Source organism: Castanea sativa, chromosome 3 (assembly GCF_040712315.1).
Source record: "Castanea sativa cultivar Marrone di Chiusa Pesio chromosome 3, ASM4071231v1".
Lineage (NCBI taxonomy): Eukaryota > Viridiplantae > Streptophyta > Magnoliopsida > Fagales > Fagaceae > Castanea > Castanea sativa.
The window spans coordinates 57,989,260-58,016,466 of NC_134015.1; the positions used below are offsets into that span (position 1 = coordinate 57,989,260).

At 31.5% G+C, this 27,207-nt stretch overlaps 3 protein-coding genes across 3 annotated transcripts; 1 reads left to right on the forward strand and 2 right to left on the reverse strand.

Moving 5' to 3' along the window:
* The first annotated feature begins 2,908 nt into the window (after nucleotides 1-2,908).
* LOC142626883 (LRR receptor-like serine/threonine-protein kinase RPK2) lies at nucleotides 2,909-6,909 on the forward strand. The gene has a single exon (XM_075800590.1). The coding sequence runs from the start codon at nucleotides 3,141-3,143 to the stop codon at nucleotides 6,540-6,542; it is 3,402 nt and encodes a 1,133-aa protein (XP_075656705.1). The 5' UTR covers nucleotides 2,909-3,140; the 3' UTR covers nucleotides 6,543-6,909.
* Nucleotides 6,910-8,246: 1,337 nt separating this feature from the next.
* Nucleotides 8,247-13,445, reverse strand: LOC142629233 (glycerophosphodiester phosphodiesterase GDPD6-like). The gene is made up of 8 exons (XM_075803191.1): nucleotides 13,397-13,445; nucleotides 12,048-12,223; nucleotides 11,486-11,669; nucleotides 11,233-11,307; nucleotides 10,169-10,278; nucleotides 9,788-10,006; nucleotides 8,563-8,718; nucleotides 8,247-8,429 (listed from the first exon to the last, which is right to left on the reverse strand). Exons 1-8 carry the CDS (start codon nucleotides 13,407-13,409, stop codon nucleotides 8,247-8,249), a joined length of 1,116 nt encoding a protein of 371 aa, XP_075659306.1. The 5' UTR covers nucleotides 13,410-13,445.
* A 794-nt stretch (nucleotides 13,446-14,239) lies between these two features.
* On the reverse strand, nucleotides 14,240-20,120 carry LOC142626684 (ninja-family protein AFP3-like). The gene is made up of 2 exons (XM_075800393.1): nucleotides 18,992-20,120; nucleotides 14,240-14,862 (listed from the first exon to the last, which is right to left on the reverse strand). Exons 1-2 carry the CDS (start codon nucleotides 19,596-19,598, stop codon nucleotides 14,441-14,443), a joined length of 1,029 nt encoding a protein of 342 aa, XP_075656508.1. The 5' UTR covers nucleotides 19,599-20,120; the 3' UTR covers nucleotides 14,240-14,440.
* Nucleotides 20,121-27,207: the final 7,087 nt, after the last annotated feature.

Genomic DNA, 27,207 nt, shown 5'->3' on the forward strand with positions numbered 1-27,207 from the left:
TATATATATATATATATATATATATATATATATATATATATATAAAAGAGTGAGTGAGTAAAACTACAGTATTTTTGATTTGTTCAATTTGCACAATTTTATTTTTGTGGTAATATTGCCTATTGAACTTGCTTTTTTTTTTAAAAAATTATATACATATGAGCTGTTACCCTAAAATAATAAAATATTAATATAAAAAATTTCTACTCTATTTTTACAATTATTGAGATATTAATTCTTTTAGACCAAATAAAATATCATATTGAAACCAACCATAATTAAAAATAAATGTATTGTAAAAAAAAAATGTGTCACATCCACAACATTTTTTACAACACTTTCAACCGTTGTGCCATTTGTTGTGTTTCTAGATTTTTTTTTTTTTTTAGTTAACTTTGTTGAGCCAAAATCCATTATTTCACATACAGTTTTCTTTAGTTGACTTTTTGTTTTTTTTTTTCTTTACACATCATTTTCATAATATATTTTCATAACTGCTGATGTGTCAATACTTTATAAGTCAAAATAAAATATAACAAAATTATAGAGGTATTATGAAAATGTTGTGCCATTTTTTGTGTTTTTAGATTTTTTTTTTTTTTTTTGTTTAGTCAACTTTGTTGAGCCAAAATTCACTATTTCATGTATAGTTTTCTTTGTAAAAAAAAAAAAAAAAAAAACTTTTCTTCATTTATGTTTAGGATAGTTCACAATTCCTCCTTAAATTTTAAAATCAAGCAATTTTCCTTTTAATATTTTGAAAATAGCAAATATGTCATATTGTTATTCTCCTAGTTAAACTCTAATGAAAACTTATAATTCTCAAAATATTTTTTTGTATAATGTCTAAAATACTCCCACTATATTTTAACATCCTAAAAATTTTCTTCATGTATTTTGAGTTTTAAAAGGTAGTAATGCTTGGAAACTTGGAATGATGATATAAGGCATTTTATTTGTTAACTAGAGAACATTGATTTTCTAGGTTTAAATCTTCAAAACTTATAATTTATATAATGAAAAATTCGATGACACATGCCTTTTGTTTTTGTTTTCTTGTCTAAAATGGGTGTACATCAAAAACTAAGTAAGCTAAACATTGTATCTAGACTCATGTAGAATGATAAAGAAGAAAGTATGAATGAAAACATTTTTCATTATATATGGTTGAAGGTAATTGATGAAGAATTTCAATTGTAACATATGACATCATTCGTTGAAAAAATTTAAATATTGTAGCAATATCTTAACAAAATTCAGTTGCTTATTTTTGGAAGATAATATTATTTATCATTATTAAAAGTTTTTAGTGAGTAGATATTACATTTAGCAAATAGGTACTAAGAAACTATTATGGTAAAATAGATATTTATATGTTAAATAGCTACCCTTACTTTGCTTGTAATCAAAATTCTTATATGAATAAGATTAGCTTTATATGACATACAATTTTTTTTTTTTTATGTATATAGTTTCATACTTCTCCAAATAGAAATTTTATCTTAATTTTTCCACTCAAGAGGTAGCACGTGTCTTGCACGTGCCACCTAAACTAGTAATTTTAAAAAGGAAATGTTAACGAATATTCTAAGGACATTTAAAAAAAAAAAAAAACTATACATAGATATCAAGAAAATTTCTCACAACTATAGTATATTTAAGCATACAAACCAATGAATTATTGACAAATATGTCTTCTTTTTTAAAATTATGGATAAGAGCTCATAATTGAATATTTAATAATTCGTAACATATGTCACCTAAACTAGTAAATTTAAAAGGAAAATGTTAATGAATGCTCTAAGGGCATTTTAAAAAAGAACATAAAATTATACATAGATATCAAGAAAAGTTCTCACAACCATAGTATATTTAAGGATATAAACTAGTGAATTATTGATAAATATGTCTTCTTTTTTAAAATTATGGATAAGAGCTCATAATTGAATATTTAATACTTCGTAACATGTGCCTTAAAGTATTTATTAGGGTATTTATTAAAGAGTATCTTTATAGTTTTTTTTTTTTTTTTTTTTGAGAATCTTATAGGTTTCAAATTGTGTTCATATTACCAAGTTCAAAAGAGAAAAAAAAAAGTTATGTCATTTAAAAAGCAAACAAATTAGAAATATATCAATTTGCCTGGACTCATCAATAATGTAATTTTATTTTTCATTATTTACGAATTTTGATTCGTCCCATCAATAATTATAAATAAATAGTAGTACTTTTACATGAAGTCTTGATGATGTAAAATTTTCATTATATATCTTTTTTTGAGAAACCATTATATATCAAATTTAATACATCACATCAATAAATATTCAAATTCTAAAAAAAAAATTGTGATTTTACTAGTCTATTTAGATACCGTTTATTTCGCTGAACACTGAAAATACTATAATATAATAATTTTAAAATAGCAAAACACTATTGCTAAAAATTTATTGCATTTTTCACTTTATAGCTGGTCCATAAAGTACCTGTCCCAAACGCAAAATACGCAAAACGCGCAGACACCCTCTCCCAAACGCACGCTACATTTATGGATTACAAAAATCCAATAGATTTTGCTTTAAAAAGGAAAATAGTAAAAAAAAAAAAAAAATCATTTTCATTTTCATTTTTTTTAAAAAGGTACATAGAGAGAGATCAGCATGCCGGGTTGACTAGAAGCCTTGGGTAACGGTCAGGTTAGTGTATAGACTCCACGTCTACAAACATTTGTGGGACCCATTTACCTCTTTTCCAACGGTAAGGCGCCATGTCAGCATGTACCTTTTCGTGGGTCCCACAACACAAAACCTTTGAATTTCCACTGGACCCCACATGTTGTGTTGCACATTAACAACAACAAAAACAGCCGTGTGGAAGTTAAAGAAAAAGAAAATCATTATAAACAAAAAAAAAAAAAAATTTCAAAAGCATATCAGAGAGCAAAGAAGAAGTAATAGAATTCAGAAACCAGGAACCCAAAAAGAAAAAACACTTTTCTTTTTTTTGAAATCAGTGTTTTCCAAAAACAGAGAAAACATTTTTCTTTCTCTCTATATCTTTGTGGGGGGAAGAGGGTTTAAAGCTTTAAAGGTCTTACCTTTTTACAAGTACTTGTGAATTTGAAGTTAGAACCGAGGGAAAAAATGAAATGCCAACTGTTGCTGAAGGCTGAGAAAACCAAAGTCCTGTTTTTGTTTTTGTTTTTACTGTTGTCTCTGTTTTGTAACTCTGTTTTGGTTTCTGGGAAAGTGTTTTCCGAGAAATCAATTCTGCTGGAATTCAAGAACTCTGTTTCTGACCCATCTGGGATTCTCTCAAGCTGGAGCTCCACCAACAACAACAACAACCCAGATCACTGTTCATGGTTTGGTGTCTCGTGTGACTCAAATTCAAGGGTATTCTCTCTCAATATCACTGGCAGAGGTAACTGTTCTGAACCACTTTCTTGCTCTGAGTTTTCTGGAATTTTTCCATATTTAGATGAGATTAGAAGAACTAGAAGAACTTCTTGTTGTTGTTCAAGTGGGGGTAGTGGAAAACTAGTGGGAAAGTTGTCACCTTTGGTTGGGAAACTCACTGAACTTAGAGTCTTATCACTGCCTTGTAATGGTCTTAGTGGTGACATTCCTGTTGAAATTTGGGGTTTAGAGAAGTTAGAGGTGGTTGACCTTGAAGATAACTTGTTGACTGGAACTTTGCCTGTGGGGTTTCTGGGTTTGAAAGATTTGAGGGTTTTGAATCTTGGGTTTAATAGAATTGAGGGTGAGATTCCTATTTCATTTTCCAAGTTTGTGAGTTTGGAGGTCTTGAATTTAGCTGGTAATAGATTGAATGGGTCCATTCCTGGATTTTTGGGTAGTTTTATGAAGTTGAAGGAATTTTATGTGTCTCAAAATAAGTTAACTGGGGCTTTTGAGGAAGTGTTTGGAGATAATAATGGTTGTAGTAGTATTGAACATCTTGATGTGTCAGGGAATTTCCTAGTTGGTCAGATTCCGCGAAGTTTGGGGAATTGTTGGCGGCTACGGACACTTTTGTTGTTTTCTAATATGTTTGGTGATGTCATTCCTAGTGAGCTTGGTCGGCTTCAGATGCTTGAAACTCTAGATGTTTCTAGAAACAGCCTTAGCGGTCCAATTCCTGCTGAGCTTGGACATTGTGTCAATTTGTCAGTTCTTGTCCTCTCAAATCTTTTTGATCCACCCCAAACCAACAGGAATTCAAGTGGAGATTCATTGAATGCTGCCCCAAACGAGTACAATTATTTCGAAGGCTCCCTTCCTACGGAAATCACAACCCTTCCAAAGTTGAGAATAGTTTGGGCGCCTAGGGCAAATCTGGAAGGGAAGCTTCCAAGCAACTGGGGTAGTTGTGAGAACTTGGAAATGTTGAACTTAGCTCAGAACATTTTCAGCGGAGGGATCACCAGTGTATTTGAGAGATGCAAGAAGCTGCATTTTCTTGATTTGAGCTCAAATAAGCTTACTGGAGAGCTTGATAATAAACTTCCAGTTCCTTGTATGACATTTTTTGACATTAGTGGGAACCTCATGTCAGGGCCCATCCCAAAATTTAATTACAGCGTGTGTTCCCGTGTGCCCTCATTGATTGTTGGAGTTGACAGCACTGCATTGGCTTATATGTCTTTCTTTACTTGTAAAACCCGTCTTACAGCTCCTTTTCCATTTTCTGGTGCTAGACTTGTGATTCATAATTTTGGTGGGAACAACTTCACTGGTCCATTGCAATGGCTTCCAATTGCAGCAGAGAGATTGGGGAAGCAGACTGATTATGCATTTCTTGCTGGTGGAAACAAGCTTGATGGATTATTTCCTGGAAGTCTATTTGGAAAATGTGATGGCTTAAACGGAATGATTGTTAATGTTAGCAATAACAAATTTTCTGGTAATATTCCTTTGAAGATTGGTCCAATGTGCAGATCTCTTCAATTCTTGGATGCCTCGAAGAATCAAATCTCTGGATCAATACCGCAAAGTATTGGGGATTCGAGATCTCTTGTTGTTCTTGACTTGAGTGGGAACAAATTGCATGGTCAGATTACAGCTGGTGTTAGTCATCTGAAACAACTTAAGCATCTTTCCCTGGCCGGTAACAACCTGACTGGCACCATCCCATCTAGCTTTGCAAGGTTGCACTCCCTTGAAGTGTTAGAACTTTCGTCAAACTCTCTTTCTGGTGAAATTCCAAAAAGCATTGCGAACTTGAGAAATTTAAATGTTCTTCTGATCAACAATAATAAAATCTCTGGGCAGATACCCTCCAGTTTGGCTAGTGTGAAATCTCTGTCAACTTTTAATGCATCCTTCAATAACCTGTCTGGGCCATTTCCGCATAACCTTAATGTGATGAATTGTAGTGGGCTCTTTGGAAACCCTTTCCTTTCCTCCTGCCCTGTAGCCTCCTTAATGGCATCATCTCCAGCTACGGCAGATAGCAAAGGGGATTCCCAAGCTAATCCAGGATCAGCTACTTTTAGCCCAATCGAGATTGCATCCATAACATCTGCTTCAGTCATTGTCTTTGTTCTTCTAGCTCTAATTGTCCTTTTCTTTTTCACAAGAAAATGGGTACCAAACTCCAGGGTCCAGGTTGAATCTAGAGCAATTCAAGTTTTCACTGACATTGGAGTTCCGTTGACATTTGAGAATATTGTTCAAGCAACAGGAAACTTCAGTAATAGCAATTGCATTGGCTGTGGAGGTTTTGGGGGCACTTACAAGGCTGAAATTTCTCCAGGAATCATATTGGCTGTAAAGAGGCTTGCTGTCGGAAGGTTCCAAGGTGTTCAACAGCTCTGTGCTGAGGTAAATACTCTTGGGAGGGTGAGACACCCTAATCTTGTGACTTTAATAGGTTTCCATGCAGGTGAAACAGAGATGTTCCTCATATACAATTATCTGCCTGGAGGTAATTTGGAAAATTTTATTAAGGAAAGAGTCACAAGAGCCGTTGAATGGAAGATTCTTCACAAGATTGCTCTGGATATAGCCCGTGCACTTGCTTATCTGCATGACGAGAAGCATGAGGAGAGTGTTCCACGTGTTGTACACCGTGATGTCAAGCCGAGTAATATATTGTTGGATAATGACTTCAATGCTTATTTGTCTGACTTTGGTTTATCAAGGCTTTTGGGAACTTCTGAAACCCATGCAACAACTGGTGTAGCAGGAACATTTGGGTATGTAGCGCCTGAGTATGCTATGACCTGTCGTGTGTCTGAGAAGGCTGATGTTTACAGCTATGGTGTCGTGCTGCTTGAATTGTTATCAGATAAGAAAGCCTTGGATCCATCATTTTCTTCACATGGAAATGGTTTCAATATTGTTTCTTGGGCATGCATGCTGTTACGAATGGATCAAGCTAAGGAGTTCTTCATGCCTGGGCTATGGGATGCAGGTCCCCATGATGATCTGGTGAGCACATTGCACTTGGCTGTGACATGTACCGGTGAGTCCCTCTCTGACAGGCCTACCATGAAGCAAGTTGTCCGTAGGTTGAAACAACTTCAGCCTTCATCATGCTAGATAGATTTAGGCTTTTGGAATTATTCACCAGAGTTTAGAAAGTATAGCAGTATAGAAGGCATGATACAGTTGTTATACCCAGTTCCATTTTGGAGCATCTCTCAGATTTGATTCTGAGGTGGTGGTTTTAGTTTCCTTACAATAGGTTATAGTCTGCAGAAGAAAGACATTGGCTGAGAAATATTCAGATTTGATTGTATTTCAATACATGTATCTCAGTTCATTTTTCATTGAAATTTAAGCCAAACAGAATTGGTAGTTGTTGATCATATGGATAGCCAGCTGTATAGGATCTTTCTTTATCTGCAGTTTCCATGCCAACTTTAACATCAGAAAGGGTAAAAAATTATTTTGAACTTGCATGTAGCTGTCAGCTGTCATTAGCAAATGGATATGATTGTGGTTATGTTTTTAAAAATATATATTATGTTTTTAAAAATATATATTTTATGTTAAAATAAGGCCAATAAATTCTTGTTTTTGTGAATATTGGCTTTAAACTCTTTGTGCAAATATATGGAGGATTAACTGCCTGAGGATGGTCTAGTTGATGAAATTGTTTTGCTGGAAAATAGTGCTCATATTTAGTCAGAATCCCACTATTTGAGGGATCAGTTTTAGAAGAAGTTTTGTACACAATGAACTATGCTTCTCTCTCACATAAATGGGTCTTATGTGCAGGATTCACACAAGGTTTATTTTTATGTGAGAGGAATGTGTAATACACCGGATGTGTGGAATAATTTCAATAGTTTTATGGTTATTGTATCTAGATATCCATTTATCAAAATATTCAATAAAAAGATTCCAACGTAATGACTTTTTGGGCACAACAAATGCCTAAGATGGAAAGTTATCTCACCCCATTGAATAGCTCTCCTAAAATTATATTCCTTCTATGATTGGTTCACGATTAAAATGACACTCCTACTCTACCTATAGAAACAGCCCCATTTATTATTCCAGCCGAGAAGACTAGTAAAAGGATCAAATTTCTATGCTTATCGAATGTTGTTTTGTTAATAAGGGTACAAGAATTCACAACCTTTTTCACAATTTGTTGAGGTATCTTGCCACTAACCATGTTCACATGATCCTATAGTAGCAAAGACACCTTAGTTAGTTGCAAAATATGTCTAAAGGTTTGTCAATTACTCTATTTGTAAGGACACGCCTACTCTTGTTAATTATTGCTTTCATTTGTATCAACTATTCTTTAAGTTCTATGTAATAATATATTCATCCGTGTATATTTTGTGTAAGAGGATTGTTTTCTTCTTTTAGGCTAAGATAATGAGTGTACAGAAATTGGATATGAGTTGATAATAAAGGCCATTTTACAAGTTCATAATAGAGTTGTATATGAGTATTTGGCATGATCCTACAGTTTCTTTATCTTGGAAAAATGTGGCAACAGGCTAACGACATTCCTACACACGTTTGTGAGTTTATAGCAGCCTACTCATCACAATAAACAAGAGTGGTGGTAATTTTATTTATGCTACTTTTTGAACAACTTCCCAATCAATATGAATATAAAGGTTCAAAAATGAAGAAAAATAAAACCAAAGATAAAGAATTTAGTTTGAAGTTACCATTCAAGGATTTGTTCTTTGAAAGCAAACTAAGATACTAAAGCTAAAATTACCATTTAAGGATCTGTTCTCTCCATAACAAGTTCAACATAACTAAGAGTCCAATCTACTATATTAATTTTTTGGAGAGAGGGGATGTCTTTTCTTGGAAATTATGGAGGCTTCCTGTGAAATCAGTGAAGAGTCCATCAACTCCAATCTTATTTATCCAGTAATCATATTCAACATATGGATCTTGGTGGAAGTCGAAGTGTAGGAAAGAATTTTCATTCCGGAAAGTATACGGGTGCACCTGAAATGAGAAGAAAGAACTTGCTATGAATCATGTTCTATCCAGTTTTTGTAAAACATATAATAGTAATCTCTATGCTTAATAAGTTCCCTAACAAATCTTAAACATCATGCATTAGGGAAAAGATATGCACCTGTAGGCCACGAGCATGTGCTTTGGCAACAAGATCAGTCACTTCATCCAAATAATTGTTTTTTGTAGTAACAACTGTATCCTTCCATGGTCCAATTCCAATCACATAGTTCTTTATAAAATCCAAATAGCTATCTGAAGTAAGCTCATAGTATGTCTGCGCAAAGCATTTAGACAACAAGAACACAATTATTATTAGAAAAGCTAAAGCAATTACTAATTTACTAGAAAGAAGTTTACTTCATGAAACATATAATAGAAAGTGATTTCATCAAGTAACTACCTGAAATATTTTTAGATAATACTTATAACCATGACAAGAGAACTATGTAGTTTGTGCTTGAGATTATTTGAAGTACAACTATAGACCTAGAAGACCTTTAAAAATCAAATTATTGGTATCGAAGTAGTTGAAAATTTTCTTTATTGTCATACCTATAACAAAATTTACCTTAAATATAATTAAACCTATATCTAAACATCAGGGACAATGCCACCTTAAGGACAGGGTGGTCCCAGGACCACCCTAACCTAAAAAATAAAAATTTATATATAATAATTTAAAAAAATTTATTTGTCTACCCTTCAAAAAAAATTTGAGAACACCCTCAGTTTTTTTATGCCAATAAATTTAAATTTTACTCCATAATTTGTTCTACATCCAGCAGATGAATAAATGCTTAGTTGTGCACATTAAAAGAGATGTAGCTTGTAATATTGATAATGAGACTATTATGCAACAATTTCAAAATATGAAAACTCATAAAAGGCAATTGTAAATTTTATGTATTTGCGTGTTTTTTTTATTGTTGTTGTTGTCAATATATAAATTTCTCTTTTTATTATATTGTATAATTTATGCTTCTTAAGGAACACCCTGAAAAAAATTTCTAAAGCCGCCACTGCTAAACATGGACTCCATTAATAAATCCTCTATTATTCTAAAACAAAATTGAAAATTATTTTCTATTATCAGATTAAGGTTGTTAATGGCCAGGGAGGTTTCAGCTTTTTGAGCTTTTTGAGTTCCCTGCCCAATACACCACTACCACTCATATATATTGAATGTGAGCTAAAAGCCATTTATGGACCTTATTAAATGAATATTACCTAAGATTTCCACTACAATACCAGCCATATACATATTCACTGTCAACATGATTCACATTTGGAATTCAAAATTAAAGAAGTCAATCAGATTTCCAGAATGAGAAAAAAGAACAAACCTGATTGGTGTCTTCTGTTCGTATTGTCACATCATCAATTAAGAAAACTTTGGGCAAGTCAGTGAGGTTTGCAACATATGTGAGTGAAGATGGAGCAAATGACTGAATAAAGGCAGGTTGCTTCAACCATTCTTTTGAACCATATGAACCTTTGTATCCATATTTCTTCAGTGTCTCCACAAATTTATCTTCAAACTTCTTCCCATCTGACCATTTGACCTGTTGTACAATTGGTAGAGGTGTTGGCTACATAGTTTGTTGATGAATATAAAGGAGATTCATGACCACTATCTAATTGATTCAAGTACAAAACTGTATGAGTTGAGTTGGTATAGTTTTCATGTTATCAACTATGATGATGACACAAGGAAAATCACTTACTCGTTGATTGATAAAAACAGGATTCTTTATTTCCGGATATATTCCAACCACTCTTTTTGCATCCAGTGCAATCGATATGTACTCTTCGAAGGTGATAATTGGAAACTTCCCTAAAGAACAAACAGATTGGTATACAATAAATTATAGTTAATCAATGAGATAGTTTTAGTAATCTTAAATAAAAATTACATTCATTACTAGTACAGACATGGAAGTTACTTACACACTCTGGATCAATTAAGTTCAAACTAAACTCAATTAACCTTTGCATATTATGTTTAATTATGTTATGGCTTGTCATTTCACTCAAAGACACAATAACAAAATTGAAACAAGTTGTAATGAGTTTAAACTGGCATTAGGCAGTTTGGACAACTCCAAGTGTACCTTGCTTTAGGAAAATAACTAAAACAAACATGTTACTATTATATAAAAGAGAAGAAAACACTACAAGAAGCATCTTTAAAACATGATCAAACAATATGTCACACTATTTGTGATTAAGAAATTAATAATATTTGATTAGAGGAAACCAAAATCATACCTTAAATAGAGGAAATCAACATATGTCAACTTGTGTAATTTTAGAAAATGTATCATTACAATTTTTCTTTTATTTATTTGAAAATTTTAAATCCAAGTAGCCAATGGGTTGGGCTCCCACCCATCCCTTTTGCTATCAATTCTTGCAATTCAAACAATATATAAGAAAAAAGTAGAACAAATTTTCTTTTTTACATATGGACAAAAGGAATATCATCCTCATGCTTTTGTTGCATAACTTGTTTATCTTGAAGATTTTTTACATTCAATACTATAACTTATAAAACTATATATATATATATATATATATATATATATATATATATCCAAACTAAATACAATTCTATTTTGATGATATAGTTTAAAATAAGTTTAATCACGACTTGGTATGGGGTAGAACAGTCGGCATCGTTAAATGACAGATAATTTATGAGCCAACAAATAGTATAGAATCCAGAGAAAAGTAAGGAGAACAAATAAGTACTCAGAAGAATTACTAAAAATAAAAAGGGAAAACAAACCATTATATTGTTGATCTCGAAAACTGAATCGTTGGTTCACCCCTAGTAACTTCAATTCTTCCAGTGTAAAATCAACTGCAAATAATCAAAGTTGGCTAGACTCAGATTGATGAATTGTATCTTATGTTCTAGACAATTTATGAAAAACAGAAAAAAGGGATTAAGATATTCAGCATAAAAGTCATATGTCAAACATTCATGATTACATTTGAAACATAAAAGTAGAAGAAATACAAGAAGCTTTGATACATACCTACGAACCAATCAGTCATGTTCACATATTGGACCTCACAGGTTCTTTTTCGATCAGCAAACTGACTAAAGTTTGCAATATTTGTTCTATCACCAAGTGTTACATCGTGGGAGCATATCAGCACACCATCTTTAGTGGCGAGGATGTCTGTTTCTATGAAATCTGCCCCCTCTTCAATAGCTCTCTACAATAGCCAAATAACAAGTTTAGGGAATACTCATTATTGCACTGTAAGGTGCAAAATGATATGTAAAAATAAACATAACAATCCAATGTGCAAACAAACTCATGGTTGAGCACAAAAGGAGTTACTTGATAACTTAAAATCCATGCAATTTGGCAATTCTTTAACTAGATACAATATTTTAACAGCCATTTTTTTAATATTTTGTAAAAAATTTGAACAAAGAAGTAGGTAGAAGAAAAAGATGATCTAATGTATGCTAGTATTTATAGGCCTTGTATCAAACATATAGAAGATGTGATATTAACAAATGTGGAATCCTAGTTTGTGCTTTCAATCACATATATCAAACTAAATATAGATAGGAGGCATATATACCATGTATGCAGCAGCAGTTTCTTCAGGAAACTCTCCATTTGAACCTCGATGAGCAATGTTATATGGCCGAGATGTTTGTAGGGGCTGTTTAGTACTATCAGCTAATTTACTTGGAAGTGGTCTTCCAACACAGCATCCAATAGTTAGAAGAATTATAAAAGGAACAAGGACAAACTCTGTCAAGTACAAACAGCAATGTTCACATTAGTGTTCTTCAAGCTAAACAAGAATTTTATCATAGACTATTTTAGTCAAACTCTAAAACAAAATGAATGACATTAAACTGAAAATGGTTATGGAACACATGGCTGATTAAGCAATTCTAAGGATCAATCAATGTGATTAGGATAATATTATTTCATATATTGTAACTTTATCTTATCATATATAAATAACTAATTTGATAAAAAAAAATATTAATGAATCAAGTCACCCCCCCAATAGAAAACTGAAAAAAGAAACAGGATCACATTCTATCATATTGATTTTTCTTTTTAAGAATTTGATTCCAATCAATAACCTCCACTTCATAAATTAAAAATCCACAACTATGTTATTCTTTGAGATTTATATGGATAACTTTTATTCATACCATTTATGAACTTGTAGAATAACTTGAATTCATAGTACTAAACTTTTGACTTAAAAACAGTAAGCATCATAAAGTGAACGATACAAAATTTAATATTAAATCTAGCAATATATGTGGCAACTCAACAAGCTTACAAACTCCAAAAACAAAAAAGAAACATGTCTCACTTTTTTTCTATCAGAAAGAAAAGCAATATTTTTGCAGATCACAGACCAAAAAAAAAATTACTTTTTTTCCCTTTTATACATGAAATAAGTAATCAGCAAACTCAAAAATACAAACACTATGCAAAATACCAAAATATTAATATATTTAATATAAAAGTTACCAAAACCATATCTTTATAAAGACTATGCAAAAAAGTTACCCGGAATTAAGAAAATGCCAAACACACTCTTGGTGTCAAATTATAATTTTAAGAAAGACACATAATACAGAATTAAGATGCAATTAGAATTTATTTTAGATTTTCAATTAAGATTCCACTCAAATATATTATATATGATTTTTTTTCGATATCTCTTTCTCTCCTTTCTTCCATGTGGGATAGTGATCAATCACTGACAGTCTAATGTAAAAAAAAAAAAAAAAAAAAAAAATCAGAATATTTCTGGTACAAAGTCTTACATAGGAATATGCATGCACTTAAGATCTCTAATAAAATTAGCACAGATGCAAATTCACTAACATATATAGTTAATTCAATGAAAGAATGAACAGAACAAACAAGATTTAACTAAAAAAAACAGAAACTTACTATAGAAAGACATTTTGGCTTCTCTCTCACACTCAAAGAATTTGATTAGAATGAATTTGATTATCACTCTTGAGTGTTGTAGGTTTATATAGTGCAATTTTATAATGTTTCATTTTTATGCAGTGTTTGTACTATACTACACTTCTATTTATCTGGATACACTCCCAAGTGTTTGTAGTATCCTGATACCTAGTGTTTGTAGTATTAAGGTAATCTCGTGCTTCTCTTTTTCTTTTTCTTTTTCTTTTTTGACGTTTAAGGTTTGAGCAATAAAAAAAAATTAAGAATAGTTTTACAATTAACTATTTATTAAAAAAATTTGTTAATCCATATCTTTTGTTCTTATCAATTTTTATTTATATGTGAACTGGGGTGAGGTCTTCTATTGAATTTTTTTAAAATTTTTTTTTTTTTTTTTAAAGTCGGGTTGTTAATGTGTAATACTTTCATTTTTAATTTATTTGATTACCACTTGGAAATCTACTTGATTTATGAGTTATGAGGAATTAAAATTTCGATTTCACACTTTTTGTTCATATCAACATTAAATTATATATTTTTTTAAAATAACTAATAGTTATTGTTAACAATTAATTCGAGATCTATTGATTTATGAGTTATGAGTTCCGGGAGGAGGGGGTTAGAATTTTGGCTTCAAACTTTTTGTTAATTTAAATAAAAATAATATCATAATAAAATATTTAAAAATTATTAAAAAAAATCATTTCTCTGTTTAACCATTCTTTAAAAAATTTTGTTTTTAATGACTAGAAAATTTGCATGGCTATTAGTTATTGAATTTAGAGAATATTTTAGTGATTACACAAAAGGCAAGCACAAAGGTCAAATAAAGGACTGCTAAGAGATGCATTTATAATCTCTTCCATAACATGAGCAAAAGTTATAGAAAACAGTTCTCTTTGAAGAACCTAACAAAAAAATAAACAAAAAAAAAGGCTGTTACTTCTAAATTTTCTTTTCTTCTATTTGATGTATTCTACAACCCTTTCTTTTAAGGGATGACAATTGACAAGGAAGCCAACATCACAGAAAGGAAGTAGAAGAAGGGTTTATAACTATATGCCTAAGTGGATGAGCAACATCACCACCACCAGCATGCTTGACAAACTCTGCCGGCGAGAGAAAGGTTCCATGGCATACACACATTATCCTCACCTCCTCTCCCTTCCCATACTTGTATAGGATTCCATCTACTCTTCTCCCATTAGGACCATCTCCTTTTGTGAAAACACAAGGCATATCTTCCATTGCATTCATCCCAACTTCCTTCCCTCTATTTTCCGCATAATCAGGTTTCTTTGATGGAGAATCCATCTCTGCTGTGGAACTTCTGCACAGATTTTCATTGCCCTTTGTACTTGAAGAACCTACAGCCTCCTGATTGCTTCGCTCTTGTAAGGACTGATTACTAGCCAGGCTTCTTGCTTCACCACAAGTGCTCAATCCTGTAGGTATAGGAAAAACTATAAGAAAATAAAACTAGGATTTTGTACTTCATTACATCATTTCCTTTACCAAACATAGAATAAAGTGGTAACAAACTCCAAAATTTGATGTAATATTTGTAAGTATAGCTGTAAATTCAAGCTAAGCATCTTTCAGTATAACATTTAGAAACTCCAACTATGTAATTACCATTTGTAAGTCTTCACTCTTCACCCATAGAAGGAGCAAAGGAAGAAAGTTTGTTTTTTATCGTAAAAAATTCATTAAAAGAAAGGCGAGAAGGGATGCAACCCTAGTACACGGGATGTATACAAGGAAAAAAGTTAAAGAAAGAAAGTGACATCCGTCAAACAAGCTAATACAATTGTAAACAGCAAGAAAGATGCTACAACACAGCTCAGATAAAACTATGCATTGACAAATTACAGTCCACTTATTTCATTTGCGACATGAAATTTGAATGCTTTTCATTCTGTCTTTTCTTTTCAATTATTGATATAAACACAATATATCTTTTCTTTTCAATTATTGATATAAACACAATAGTCAAGTTTTAAGGAGTTTTAACCACATCCCCTTTGTTTTTGGTAGAAAAATTCGACTCGCACTACCATATGAATTGAACTGATTACATCATCCTTCACCCGCTGATGGGGACAAGATTCCTTTCAAGTCCAAATACCATTGGCTCAAGGAGTTTCAACGCTTTTTTTTCCTCCCCCCCACCCCCCCCTAGTCAAAAAAGTTCAAACTAATTAGGAATTCAGAGTGCTATGTGAAGCAACGTCAATTAAATACAATTTCCTTCCAAACAGCACTAAAATGATTTTCATTCACTTGTGTCTCCTATATCCTCTGCAAAGTCTCCTCTATTTTTCTGCATTCACAGTAATTATCACTTGCAACTTGCCAGATTGCATTAAGAATGTTCACATTGAATTAAAAGAGTAACTTTTCCAATGAAGCATAAATGACTAATAATTGCTAAAATTGCATATAGAACAGTCTTGGATGAGCCATAGTGGCGCTATCTCTGTGCCTGAGAACAAACCATTAGTCCTAATCAAATTTTGTAATTATCTGAGTTAGTCTTCAATTACACAACCTACTGTAATTAGATGGTGCATGCTTCATACGTATTACAATTGTCAAAATTTTGATACTAAATCAATCTAGTCCACATGCAAGGATCAGCAGTCACAAAAACCATTTACTAGATTTTCAACTAAAATCCAATTTTTATCTTCTAATTACCCTATACTGGATCCATTGGTATACCTACCTACTCTCTCTCGAAAAGTTACTTGTGCAGTAATCTCCAAGCAATTTAAATTTGGTATCACTCTCTCATGATCACCATCAAATTTCAATATTTACTACAATGTGTTCCTTGTCTATGGCAATCTATGGAGCATGATCAAAATAAATACTTCTAGCCACTTAGGGATACATCTCATTGCTTTCCACAAGGAAACCAACCTCCCCTCAGCCCTCTCTTCAGAGTGGATTCTTTTTGAGAACATTCCAGGGGGTGTTTATTAAAATCATGTAGTTCAAGCATTATATCCATCCAAGAATAATGCCCTAACTTCCCATTGGAAACCAACCTCTCCCATATCTAGTCTAAGGATCTCTTCAATAAATCTTCCCAAGTTATTTGATGGTTCATATCTCTAAATTTGTAAAAGTTCAAACAAGCACCTACGAGATCACATAGTTCTAAGAGGGACAAATTGTGTACCCAAACACACACAAAAAGGCATATTGGACAAACTATGCCTTTCAACATAGAATGCTGATCCAGCAACAGTGAACACGTTAATGATGTATGCATGGCTGATAAAAAACACTGAAATGCAGTAAATATTCCTCTCTAGAGCAGTAAGTCATCATTTTGACAAGCATTAATGAGCTCGGTGCTGATAAGGTAGACTGGTAGAGATGTCACAATGCAATAGTGGAAGGAATTGAATGGTCAAGATGCTTTTTCTCATGGGAAGTATCAATCTGAAACTTGATATGGACCTTGATTTGAAATTAAAAGAATTCTCCAATTCATTTTGTTGAAAATATGATACCATAAGCTACAAGCACATGAGGAGTTAACCTATCATTTTCCTTCACATGCAAACCAACACAATGGCGAGCATAAGAACTTGGTGATACAGATCACACACAGCTTGGTTGCATGGAGTGAGTGAAAACATGGAAAAATGTTCATGAGCCAATCACAAAAAATTACCCCAGGGCCAAAAAATTGACAAATTTGGGGTTTAGATTGTTGAAAACTGCCACCTCCGATTTGTGAGAAATTTCAAGTTAAAGGATCCATGACACAGGCTAAAAAGTTAGAAATAGCATCAACTTGTAAAACTAGAATCAAAGTTTGAATTACTTAAGAAATTTACACTTTCTTTTCTTTGTTCATCCATACCTAGGGCTAAGGGCTGAGATGTTTATGACAATGACCTGGACGTTACATTTTTTAGCAATCTTCATACTCCACTGTGGCCAAAGCATGTCTAACAAATATATGTCACATAATCTTTGGCTTCTTACTGAGTAGAGGTGTGTCAAGGCAACAGACTGCACAACCTCCAAGACCTAGGATACAGGAACACGGCTAATATACAGAAGTAGTTATTATTCTTCTTTTATTCATCATGGTAAACTTAACATCCATCTAATATGGCATATTTTATGTAGGCACATCATAAATATCAAAATATCATCTTAAATATGAACTCATTCAGAAAATAAGCATAGAATTTGCAATTTTGAGTACATTATAAGCCAGACTCAAAAATTGTAATATCCAACACAGTAGATTTGTAACAGGGAAAAACGAGTTTCCATGTCATTGTGCACAGAAGCTTTGATGGGTTCCAATGAATGGCCAAAGGGTTTGCATCACCATCATAGGACCAGGCAACCAATAATAGCACAACACAGATTCAGGCAATTCCTTTATTAAGAAAATTGCCTCTACCTCTCTCTCTTTTCCCTCTTTATTTTGAGAGGAGTAAAACTGAGTGTCAAAACAAGTTGAGGTAACTGACTCATCAGGTTGCTTAAAAGTTAAGAAGCATCCAAATAAGGTACCTAGACTTTTAGGGATTCAACTCAAGTGAGCTCCACCCAGTATAATGTTTTTTTCCCTGATAAAGGAATGGAACTACAGTTAGCTCTTTACTTATTCCTTAGTTTATGCATAAAAGCACATAATTAAAATCAGCAAACAGGATCATCCACTAAACTATATAGTGTATTGCACAGCACAATGAGTATTGGTTTTGGGTTCAATCACTGTGAATACAATATCATGTGGACCCTTAAGAGTCATGCATTATTTCAATTTAACCCATTTTCCATCTTTAGGGGAACAATCAGTTTAATGTTTAGTAAAAAAGTAGTATTCAACTTCTTCTATTGATGAACATAATTTTGCTGATTCTTTGAATCTCTTTGTTCAGTCAATGTTTCCAATTACTTTTTGAAAAGTAAAAAAAAAGCAACCCACTTAATCAGACTTTAACAGTCGTAACACAACTATTGGGATTCGTAGTCTTGACTGACTCATTGTCCAATTTCCTTTTTTCTGTTCCCCAATTTTCTCAGCAACCAAAAAATCTGTCTCTCCTACCTAAACAATCTTAGAAAGCACATTTTAAGAAAACACCCATTGAAACAAAAAGATCATCATAATATTGGTGTACTTGTCAAAACCTGAGGAATATCCCCCACATCAACTGCAAACACCAATTCCAAGAGCAAACAGAACACCTAGTCAACCAAACTTTTAAAAGAAAAATTAGTCCAATTCTACCCATCTAACTAAACAATTCATACCAAAATTTTGAAATTAGCTACAACAATAACAAGCCACCAAGCCTTAATCCCAAAACTTTAGAGTCAATTATAAATTATCAACAAACTAAAATTTTTTGGTGATATTTAAGTGTACAAGAATTCACTACCTTTTCCACGATTTGTTGAGAATTGTAATATTACTTCTAGTGTTTCCAACAGAGACATCCAACATGTAGCTCACCAATTAAATACACACACAGATAAAACAACAAATGCTAATGTTACTCCTAGTGTAAATTAATGTTAATATTAATTTACCTTGAGCTTGAAGACGTTTATTACTCTCCCAAGAGAGCATTCCAAAAGGCAAAGACAAAGTGGAATTAAGCCTATTAGCCATAGCCACAGGCAGAGAAAGAGACTGTTGCCTATCTCTCAAATTCAATCCCATTGGACTCTCAATTTCCTTCCTCTCCTCTTCCCTCTCAGCCTTACAACTCCTCTGCTTCTCCGACCGCCTTCTCTTAGCCGCCATTCGCCGCAATGTCTGCAACTCCTTCCTCTTCCTCCACTCCTCCTCTGTCTCAGTAGGCAGAGAAGAAGTCCTTGTCAACACTGTCGTATTAGTCCTATACGACACATCTATTGTGTTCCTATATGACATGTCTATAGAAGATGACCTCGTCAGCTTGTTCTTGCTCTTATCAACACCAAATCGACCACCTAATGATAAGCCCAGATTCAACTCAATCTCCTCTGAATCTTCTTCCTCTTCTTCTTCATTGGATTTCTGTTTCTGTGTGTTGCTGCTGCTCATACACGTAAATCTCTGCAATAGATCTCTTGGGTACTTCTCTATTTCCAAAGAAAGACTTTCCATTGCTCTTCTTCTAGCTTGTTCATTAGCTTCACCCATTTGTATCATAAAAACAGAGAAAACAGAACAAAAAAAATATTTAACTTTGTTCTTCCTTCTTCAGCAACTATTATCCATATCTCTCCCGGTTTAGCACAACAACAAAAACAACAAGTCTGTGATCTAGTTCAGCTAAGCCCATCATTAAAAATCCAAACTTGAACTCAATATTGCTTAATCTAGCTACCAACCCAATAAAAAAAAAATCAAGGCTTTTAAGCAAAACCCAAATCAGAAATAACCCATTAAACCAAAACAGAAACCTTTGAAACTCTCTCTCTCTCTCTCTCTCTCTCTCTCTCTCTCTGTGACTCTGTCTCTCTGTCTCTTATTTCGAATATTTTGTTATTTACAAACAAATTTCAAGTGGGAAAAAAATAAAAGGTACAGTCTTTAAAGAGTGAAGCAGAGAGAGAGAGAGAGTGGAAACAGAAAACATGAAAAGAAAAACAGTTAAACAAAACTGGGAAAAACAAAAGGTACAAAAGTAGTAAAAAAAAAAGTGTGTTCTTACTATGTTCTCACAATTGCCCTTCACGAAAAAAAAGGTAGCTGAACTCAAGGTGAGACAAGTGGCGATCATTAACAGAGCTATGGAACAACACGTCTTAATTTGAGACAAAAAATCAATTTTTTTTTATTTATTTACTTTGATTGTGTACGTGGATGTTTAACTTAAACTACATATTTATTGGTTTCTCCCAACAACAGAAACTACATATTTATTGTGTTATTTATTACGTAAGTTTAAATTTTTTTTGCTTTTGATTAAGTAATTTACTTGTGCTGTATAATGACCATTTTTACTAACTTTAAGCACATAAATAAATATAAGCTTTTTTTAAGAGAATTTTAACCTTTAATAAAAGGTTAATCAAAAGGGATAAGATATAAACTTTAGTAAAAAGTTAATACAAATGCTAAATGATAATTTGAAATAATTTGGTGCAATCTACAAATAATTAAAAACACATGGAGAGAATAATAAAACAAAAGAAAATTTTATTATAAATTTTATTATAAAATGGTTATATATTTATTATGTAACAAAAAATGTGATTAATGCCACATTAATAAAAATAGCAAGATAATTATATGAGCTTAAATTCGATAAAAATGTGGTGTAAAACTCAAGTTTTACCTCTCCAATCTCAACATGTCACATTATCATATTGCATATTAAAGAATAGGTACAACTAAACTCAATCAATTATAATATCCATTTGAAAATTCAACTTAACTTTGCATTTATTAAGATGTTATTATTTGTAGTATGATGTATTGAATTTTAAGTAAAAGACCGATGTATCAATCTCTTATTGGATTGCATAAAACATAAGTTTATACACCTTATTTTTACTAAGCTCTTACTCAATATACATTTATAAATTGTTCATGTCAAATTGCAATGGAAGGGACCTCACTTTTATATGTTAATTACAATTTTAATGAGTTTCGTACCTTTTTCACAACATTTTTTTTAAGTAGCATCAACACTAGAGGCATGAAATTTATTTCTAAACAAAATTACAAAGAAAACAAAAGCAACAAAGTATCTGGGATTGTGAGGGAAACAAAATCAAAAACAAAATAAAAGTGTACTTTTTGATGTTCCCAAAAGACCCTTCAAAAAAAAACTTTAATGAGCCAAGTGGCAATCACAAGAGGGCTATAAAAAGACACGTGGTCTTTCTGACACAAACTTTGTTTTATTATCTTATTATTTTCCTCAAATGGAATACTAAAATATATTTTATTGGTTTCCCACATACACAAATAAATAAATAAAAGATAGTGTTAACGGGATATTAGAAGGTGCCTGTTAAAAAATAATTTTATATCAATAAAGTTAATTTTTTGTCAAATTTTTGACCAATTTTATAAGGTGTAGAGTTAATAGAGTTAACTTTGTGAATTTTATTTATCATTTTAATTCTATTTTCAAACATCTATTCTATATGTATTTAAAACCGAAACTTATGGAATTCTTACAATTTTCTACATCAGCACAATATTTAAATAAAATTATTATTATTTATTCCAAACTTAATAAAGAATGAAACACTATCTCTTTAACAAGTCCAACTTAAACTCAAACTCATCATTTTTTTAAAACAAAAATATTTTTGTTTAATCCAAACTTATTAAGGAGTAAAACTCTATCTCTCTAATAAGTCCAACTTAAACTCAAACTCAAACTTAAACCTTGATATTATTATTATTATTATCTCTCTACTTCACTAACGTGATATTTTATGATAAAGTGCAAACTTATAACCATGGATTATCCTTTTGAATGTAACCCAATCTTTTTCTTATATTTTTCTATTTTTTAGTCATATATATTTTGTTTTGTTTCAATAATTTATAAGTAGTAAATCATTTAATTCTTTAATATTTTTTGGTCTTTCAAAAGTTTTAATATCTGAATTTTTAAGTTATTTTTTGCAACATCTGAAATTATCTAACAAATTTTTTGTAAGTCATGGCTTATTCATTAAATTGTAACACAAATTGAAATCATACAAAAGCAAATCATGTAATAGTTTCTTAATCAATTTAAGATTTTATAAAATTATTTTAGTCTACCTCATAAATAAATAAGTTCCCATGCATGGCACAGGTTAGCGACTAGTTTCATCAATTTATACTACTAAATAGATCTCACAATAAATCATTCTTAACGGACTTACAATGCCTCTTAACATTTTTCAATAATAAATAATCCAATTTCACTATAAGAATAGGTATGGTTTTTGTCCAGTGTCTTGTGATACTAGACCTGCTGCGATCAGGATACATTTCCATTTTCAAACACATATTATGATCGTAACGAATCTAGTACACTGGAAGTACGGGACAAAAACCACGCCAAGTTGATGTGTTTTTTTGGCGTACCTCTAGTCTTTAGTCCTTTATAAGAATAGTTATGATTTTTGTCCAGTGTCTTGTGACACTAGACCTGCTGCGATCAGGATACACATCCATTTCAAACACATATTATGATCGTAACGAATCTAGTACACTAGAGACACGGGATAGAAACCACGCCAAGCTGATGTGTTTTTTTGGCGTCTCTCTAGTCTTTAGTCCTTTATAGATATAGGTATGATTTTTGTCCAGTATCTTGTGACACTAGGTCTGCTACGATCAGAACACGTATTTATTTTCAAACACATATTATGATCATAATAAATCTAGTACACTAAAGGCACAAGACAGAAACCACGTTAAGTGGATGTGTTTTTTTGGCGTCTCTTTAGTCTTTAAGTCTTTAGTCCTTTTACCAACAACAACAATCAAACAATCAAGTTGTGCTTTAGTTTGTGGGGGGTAACTGCGGAAACACGTGTCGTGATAAGAGAGTTGCAGGAAAACAGGCCACGCGTCCCGTTTATTATTACCCATTCTGAGAATTTGACACGTGGGTGTTGAGGTTTGGTCCACTTTTACTTCTCTCCACTTAGCTGTCCTCTAGATTCTCCCTCTCTCTATCTATATACGTCACACAATTGTTTTTTTTGTTTTTTTAATTAAGCAATCTTTTTAGGCAGACGTGGATGGGTCGGGTTGCATGACTAAGCCATAATGGCTTTCAATTTAAGTTAGGGTGACAAAATTGGATACCTAACATGATACGATATTAAATTAGTAAGTTATGGGTTAAAGTTTTAATTTTTATGGGTTAGTATAATATTCGGTTGGACAATTACTGACCTGTTTAATAAATGTGTTGGGTTACTGTCCAATACATGGAACCCGTTTAACCTGTCTGATTCATTTAATTAAAAAAAAAATTTCCTGATATACCTCTCAAATCCTAAGTATATAAATTTATTAATTGTTGTGGTTTATTTTCTTTAACACATTATGATTGATTACTTGTGATATTTAGATATATTTTAGTTTTGAATGATTATTTATGATGCAATTACTTGTTAGTTTTGAATTTTATACTAAAAATATTTATGTTTTTGGTTTTTCATAACTCAATTTGGTTAATACTATTTTTTTTTTCATTTTTGATAAAATTTAATAAACATGTCGACACGATTAACCGTTTAATAAATGAGTCACGTTAAGGTTGGGAAATCTTGACCTGTTTAATAAACATGTCGGGTTAGTGTTGACCAATATAGTTGGATACTTATGAGTCGCCACGATACGAGCCCAACACGCAAATACGTATTGCCATCCATAATTTTAGTATGAGAATTTATATCAGATTATCTATTTTATATTATATTTCATTAAAATATTAAAAAAATTTAATCGTTTTTCTTTTTTCACACACAACAATCATCATTCGTTATTTTTTTTCATTCTCGAGATATGTAAAGAAAGAATAAAAAACTAAATACAAATAAATAGTATTAGTGTAAATTTATAAATTACTACAGAAAACTTGTAAATTTATATAATTATATACGTGATACTTGTGGGTTATTTTGAAGGAAAAATATGTCAAATTTACATATTTTTATATTATACACCCACTGACGTAGGTGCTTATACTGTAGTAACTATGTATTTCTACACAATTTTGCATGACCTAATATAGGTGGATTTTTTACTTGATTAGCTAAAATATGTTACTTTTTTTATTATACAAGCACTGATGTGAGTGCTCTAACCCAACTCATATGGGTCAAGTTAGAACTATTAGATTTAATTCAATAGGTGAGTTTTGTTTACATGTTTCATGTTGATTAAAAAAAAAAAAGTTTTTATGAATGATACAACACCTTTTTTATAAAATAAAATAAAAAGAAATTATTACAATTCAAATAATATGTATTGTAAAAATTTATCGCTTGTTTATTGCTTGTATTACTTGTAAAAAGTTACATTTTCATGGTTTGAAACAAAATTCTTTCAAACATAATAATTGATTTAAATTAAAAGTCAAATTTATTTATTTTACTATACATTCAAACTAAAATAAATAAACAAAGGTTGGAAAATCATTTATATATCTTCTAAGGTGAAATTTGGAATTTAGTTGTATGTTCACACACTCGCACAGAAAGAAGAGATATTAAGTTTTTTTTTTTTTTTTTTTTTTGAGGGAAGAGATATTAAGTTGAATGGCATGTTTCATGTCTTCCTTTATTGTCGCATGTTATAATCTGTTAAACCTATAAATAAATAAATATATAATGTTGAAATTTAAAGATCAAAAGCACATCAAAGATTGTCCTTTTTTTTTCAAAGAATGATTAAGTGATGAAAGAAATCCATCTAATCCCAATTTAATTTCTTTGTTAATAGTACATGAGAAATATCTTGTTTGAGTTGGAATCTTCGGCCTAACTTATTGAGAACAACCCCATACTTTTTCTACACACCTCCAAATTACCTTTTCAAACTATATTACTATTCTATATTCCAAAAAACTGGTCAGCAATCAAGCTAATCCATCCCTTTATTTATAGGACAATCACTTTTGATCACAACGAAAAAACAATAAATCTAAAAACGGAAAAGATTTCATCTTTTTTCTACAAAACCATTAAAGTGGTATACTGTTGCTAGTACATGATAGAGACTGTATTAGTAATTGATAAGTGGGAAAGTAATGGTACAATAATTGCAATATTTTTTCTTTTTAATATTCGATAACGTTTGAAAACAAAATAAAGAGCTATCTTTATAAGTGGACGCCATAAGTTAAAACTCTCTAAAAAAAAATTAAGTATCCATTTGATTTTTTTTTTTTTCGATAGCTTATTTTACACAATTTGAGACAAAAAAATATATATATATATATATATATATATTTTTTCAAAAAGTAGAAAGTTGTATTATTTGAAATAAAACTGAGACAAAAGGTAATATTAAATCCACCAGAGTACATAAAATAAATAAAAATCTAGCTTGGAACACATACTTTAATTTGACAACTTGATGAAGTTGTCGATTATGAATCATTATCAACCACTCACTTCGATTTCTTTAGTATTTTATGAAATTAGATGTGAAACTCGATTTCTCCCTAGATTTTATTCATTACCATTTACCAGCACAATTATTTATTAATTTTTTTATATTACTAGTGTACAATATAAGCTAAAATGCAAAATTGACTTTTTAAATGTGAGTTTGGATGTTGCTGAAAACTGAAAGTTAGTGCGTTTAGCATTTTTTCTGTGGGTTCCATGCACTGTTCACGAGACCCACAAGTACGGAATTTAGCAAATTTTAAGTTTAAAAAACTGGGTCTCACGGTACTATTCACACATTTAAAAATGATTTTGCTATAGTGTTTCAGTTTTCAACAATAAGCAGTATCTAAACAGACCCTAAGTTTCTTCAAATTTCATTTCAGTTTTTTAACTTTGCTTTCGTTCATTCCAGTCCTCTAAGTTTCAGATTTATTAAAGTATTTTCGTCAACTTTTGTTAAAATTTTTTGCAAAAAAAAATCTGAAAAATATTTTTCAATCATTAATTGAATATTTTTTAATTTAAAAATTAAAGAAAAATATAAAAAATTAACCACTATGACCAAAATTAATAAAAAAGAATAAATTAAACAGACTTAAAAAGTAAAGAACAAAAATGAAATTTAAAGAATCCTATAGCGCTTTCGACTACATTCTAATTTGCCAAGAAGTCAACCAGAAACTGGGTTGCCTTTAATCGGCGAGCAGCGTGGGTGAAGCACGTGGTCCCCCAGACAACAGGCATGTCATTTGTTAAGAAGTGGGACCCAACCATCCAAGTTGCACAACACTGATATATCTTATAAAGAAAGGAAATAAGAAAAAGAAAAAAAAAAGACCAAGGGCTATGCTGGCGTTTGTACAGTTGCCACGTGTCGAATGCCCAGAGATTGACAAATGACAACGTAGTTTATGGAATGGGATGGTGGTCCCCACTTGATGAGTCAGTGCATGATTCATTCACCCCCCTAAGGAAGTGAGTGTGACCACTCTCTCTACACACTCGTACGTATTATTAATTGTTTGATATTGTTTTGTGCAATATTGCAAGTTGCAAAAGGTATACGATACTTGTAAGATTTCCTTGTTAGATTTTGGAAAATCTCTATTTGGTTAGGTACATGATAAAGAGGATCTTTTGGTGGGCCATTCGGGTGTAATTACTCAAGAGGGGCATTGACTCTAAATGAATCAAGTTGCTTTGAAGGGCTTTCGACTAACAAAAATTATTTTTTAAACCAACATTTTTTTACATAGTTCTAATCTATGGTGTTCGCTTCTAATGATAACTATTTATTATCAATTTTTTGTATAAATAGGGATTAAATCTCAGATCTCTTATTTAACCATCAGAAACTTTATTAATTAAGTTAACTAAACTGGAACACACTTTTAAAAAACAAGTTAAATTCAAGTCTTAAGTTTAGATTCAACGATTAAATGAACCAGACCTAAAATTAATAATACGTTTGTGAACAAACGCTTGAACCTTAAAGTCGATTTAAATTTATGTTGTATTATCATTATGTGTCTATTTATATAGTTATCTAAAAAAATAATTATATAGTCTTGAAGCTGGATTGTTTAAGTTGAGGAGTAATGAAATATAGACTACTATGCAATTTACACACTTAAAATTTATGATAATTTTGATTTTACACATTTTTGCTTCAA

Excerpts from the sequence above, each read along its gene's own strand:
- LOC142626883 (XM_075800590.1), top strand. The coding sequence starts at position 3,141 with ATGAAATGCCAACTGTTGCTGAAGGCTGAGAAAACCAAAGTCCTGTTT.
- LOC142629233 (XM_075803191.1), bottom strand. Across the intron at positions 8,719-9,787 it reads GAACAGAAGACACCAATCAG|ACATACTATGAGCTTACTTC; the intron begins GTTTGTTCTTTT and ends TGCTTTGCGCAG. Across the intron at positions 8,430-8,562 it reads CACATGCTCGTGGCCTACAG|GTGCACCCGTATACTTTCCG; the intron begins GTGCATATCTTT and ends TTCTCATTTCAG.
- LOC142626684 (XM_075800393.1), bottom strand. The coding sequence starts at position 19,598 with ATGATACAAATGGGTGAAGCTAATGAACAAGCTAGAAGAAGAGCAATG. Across the intron at positions 14,863-18,991 it reads TAAACGTCTTCAAGCTCAAG|GATTGAGCACTTGTGGTGAA; the intron begins GTAAATTAATAT and ends CTATACCTACAG.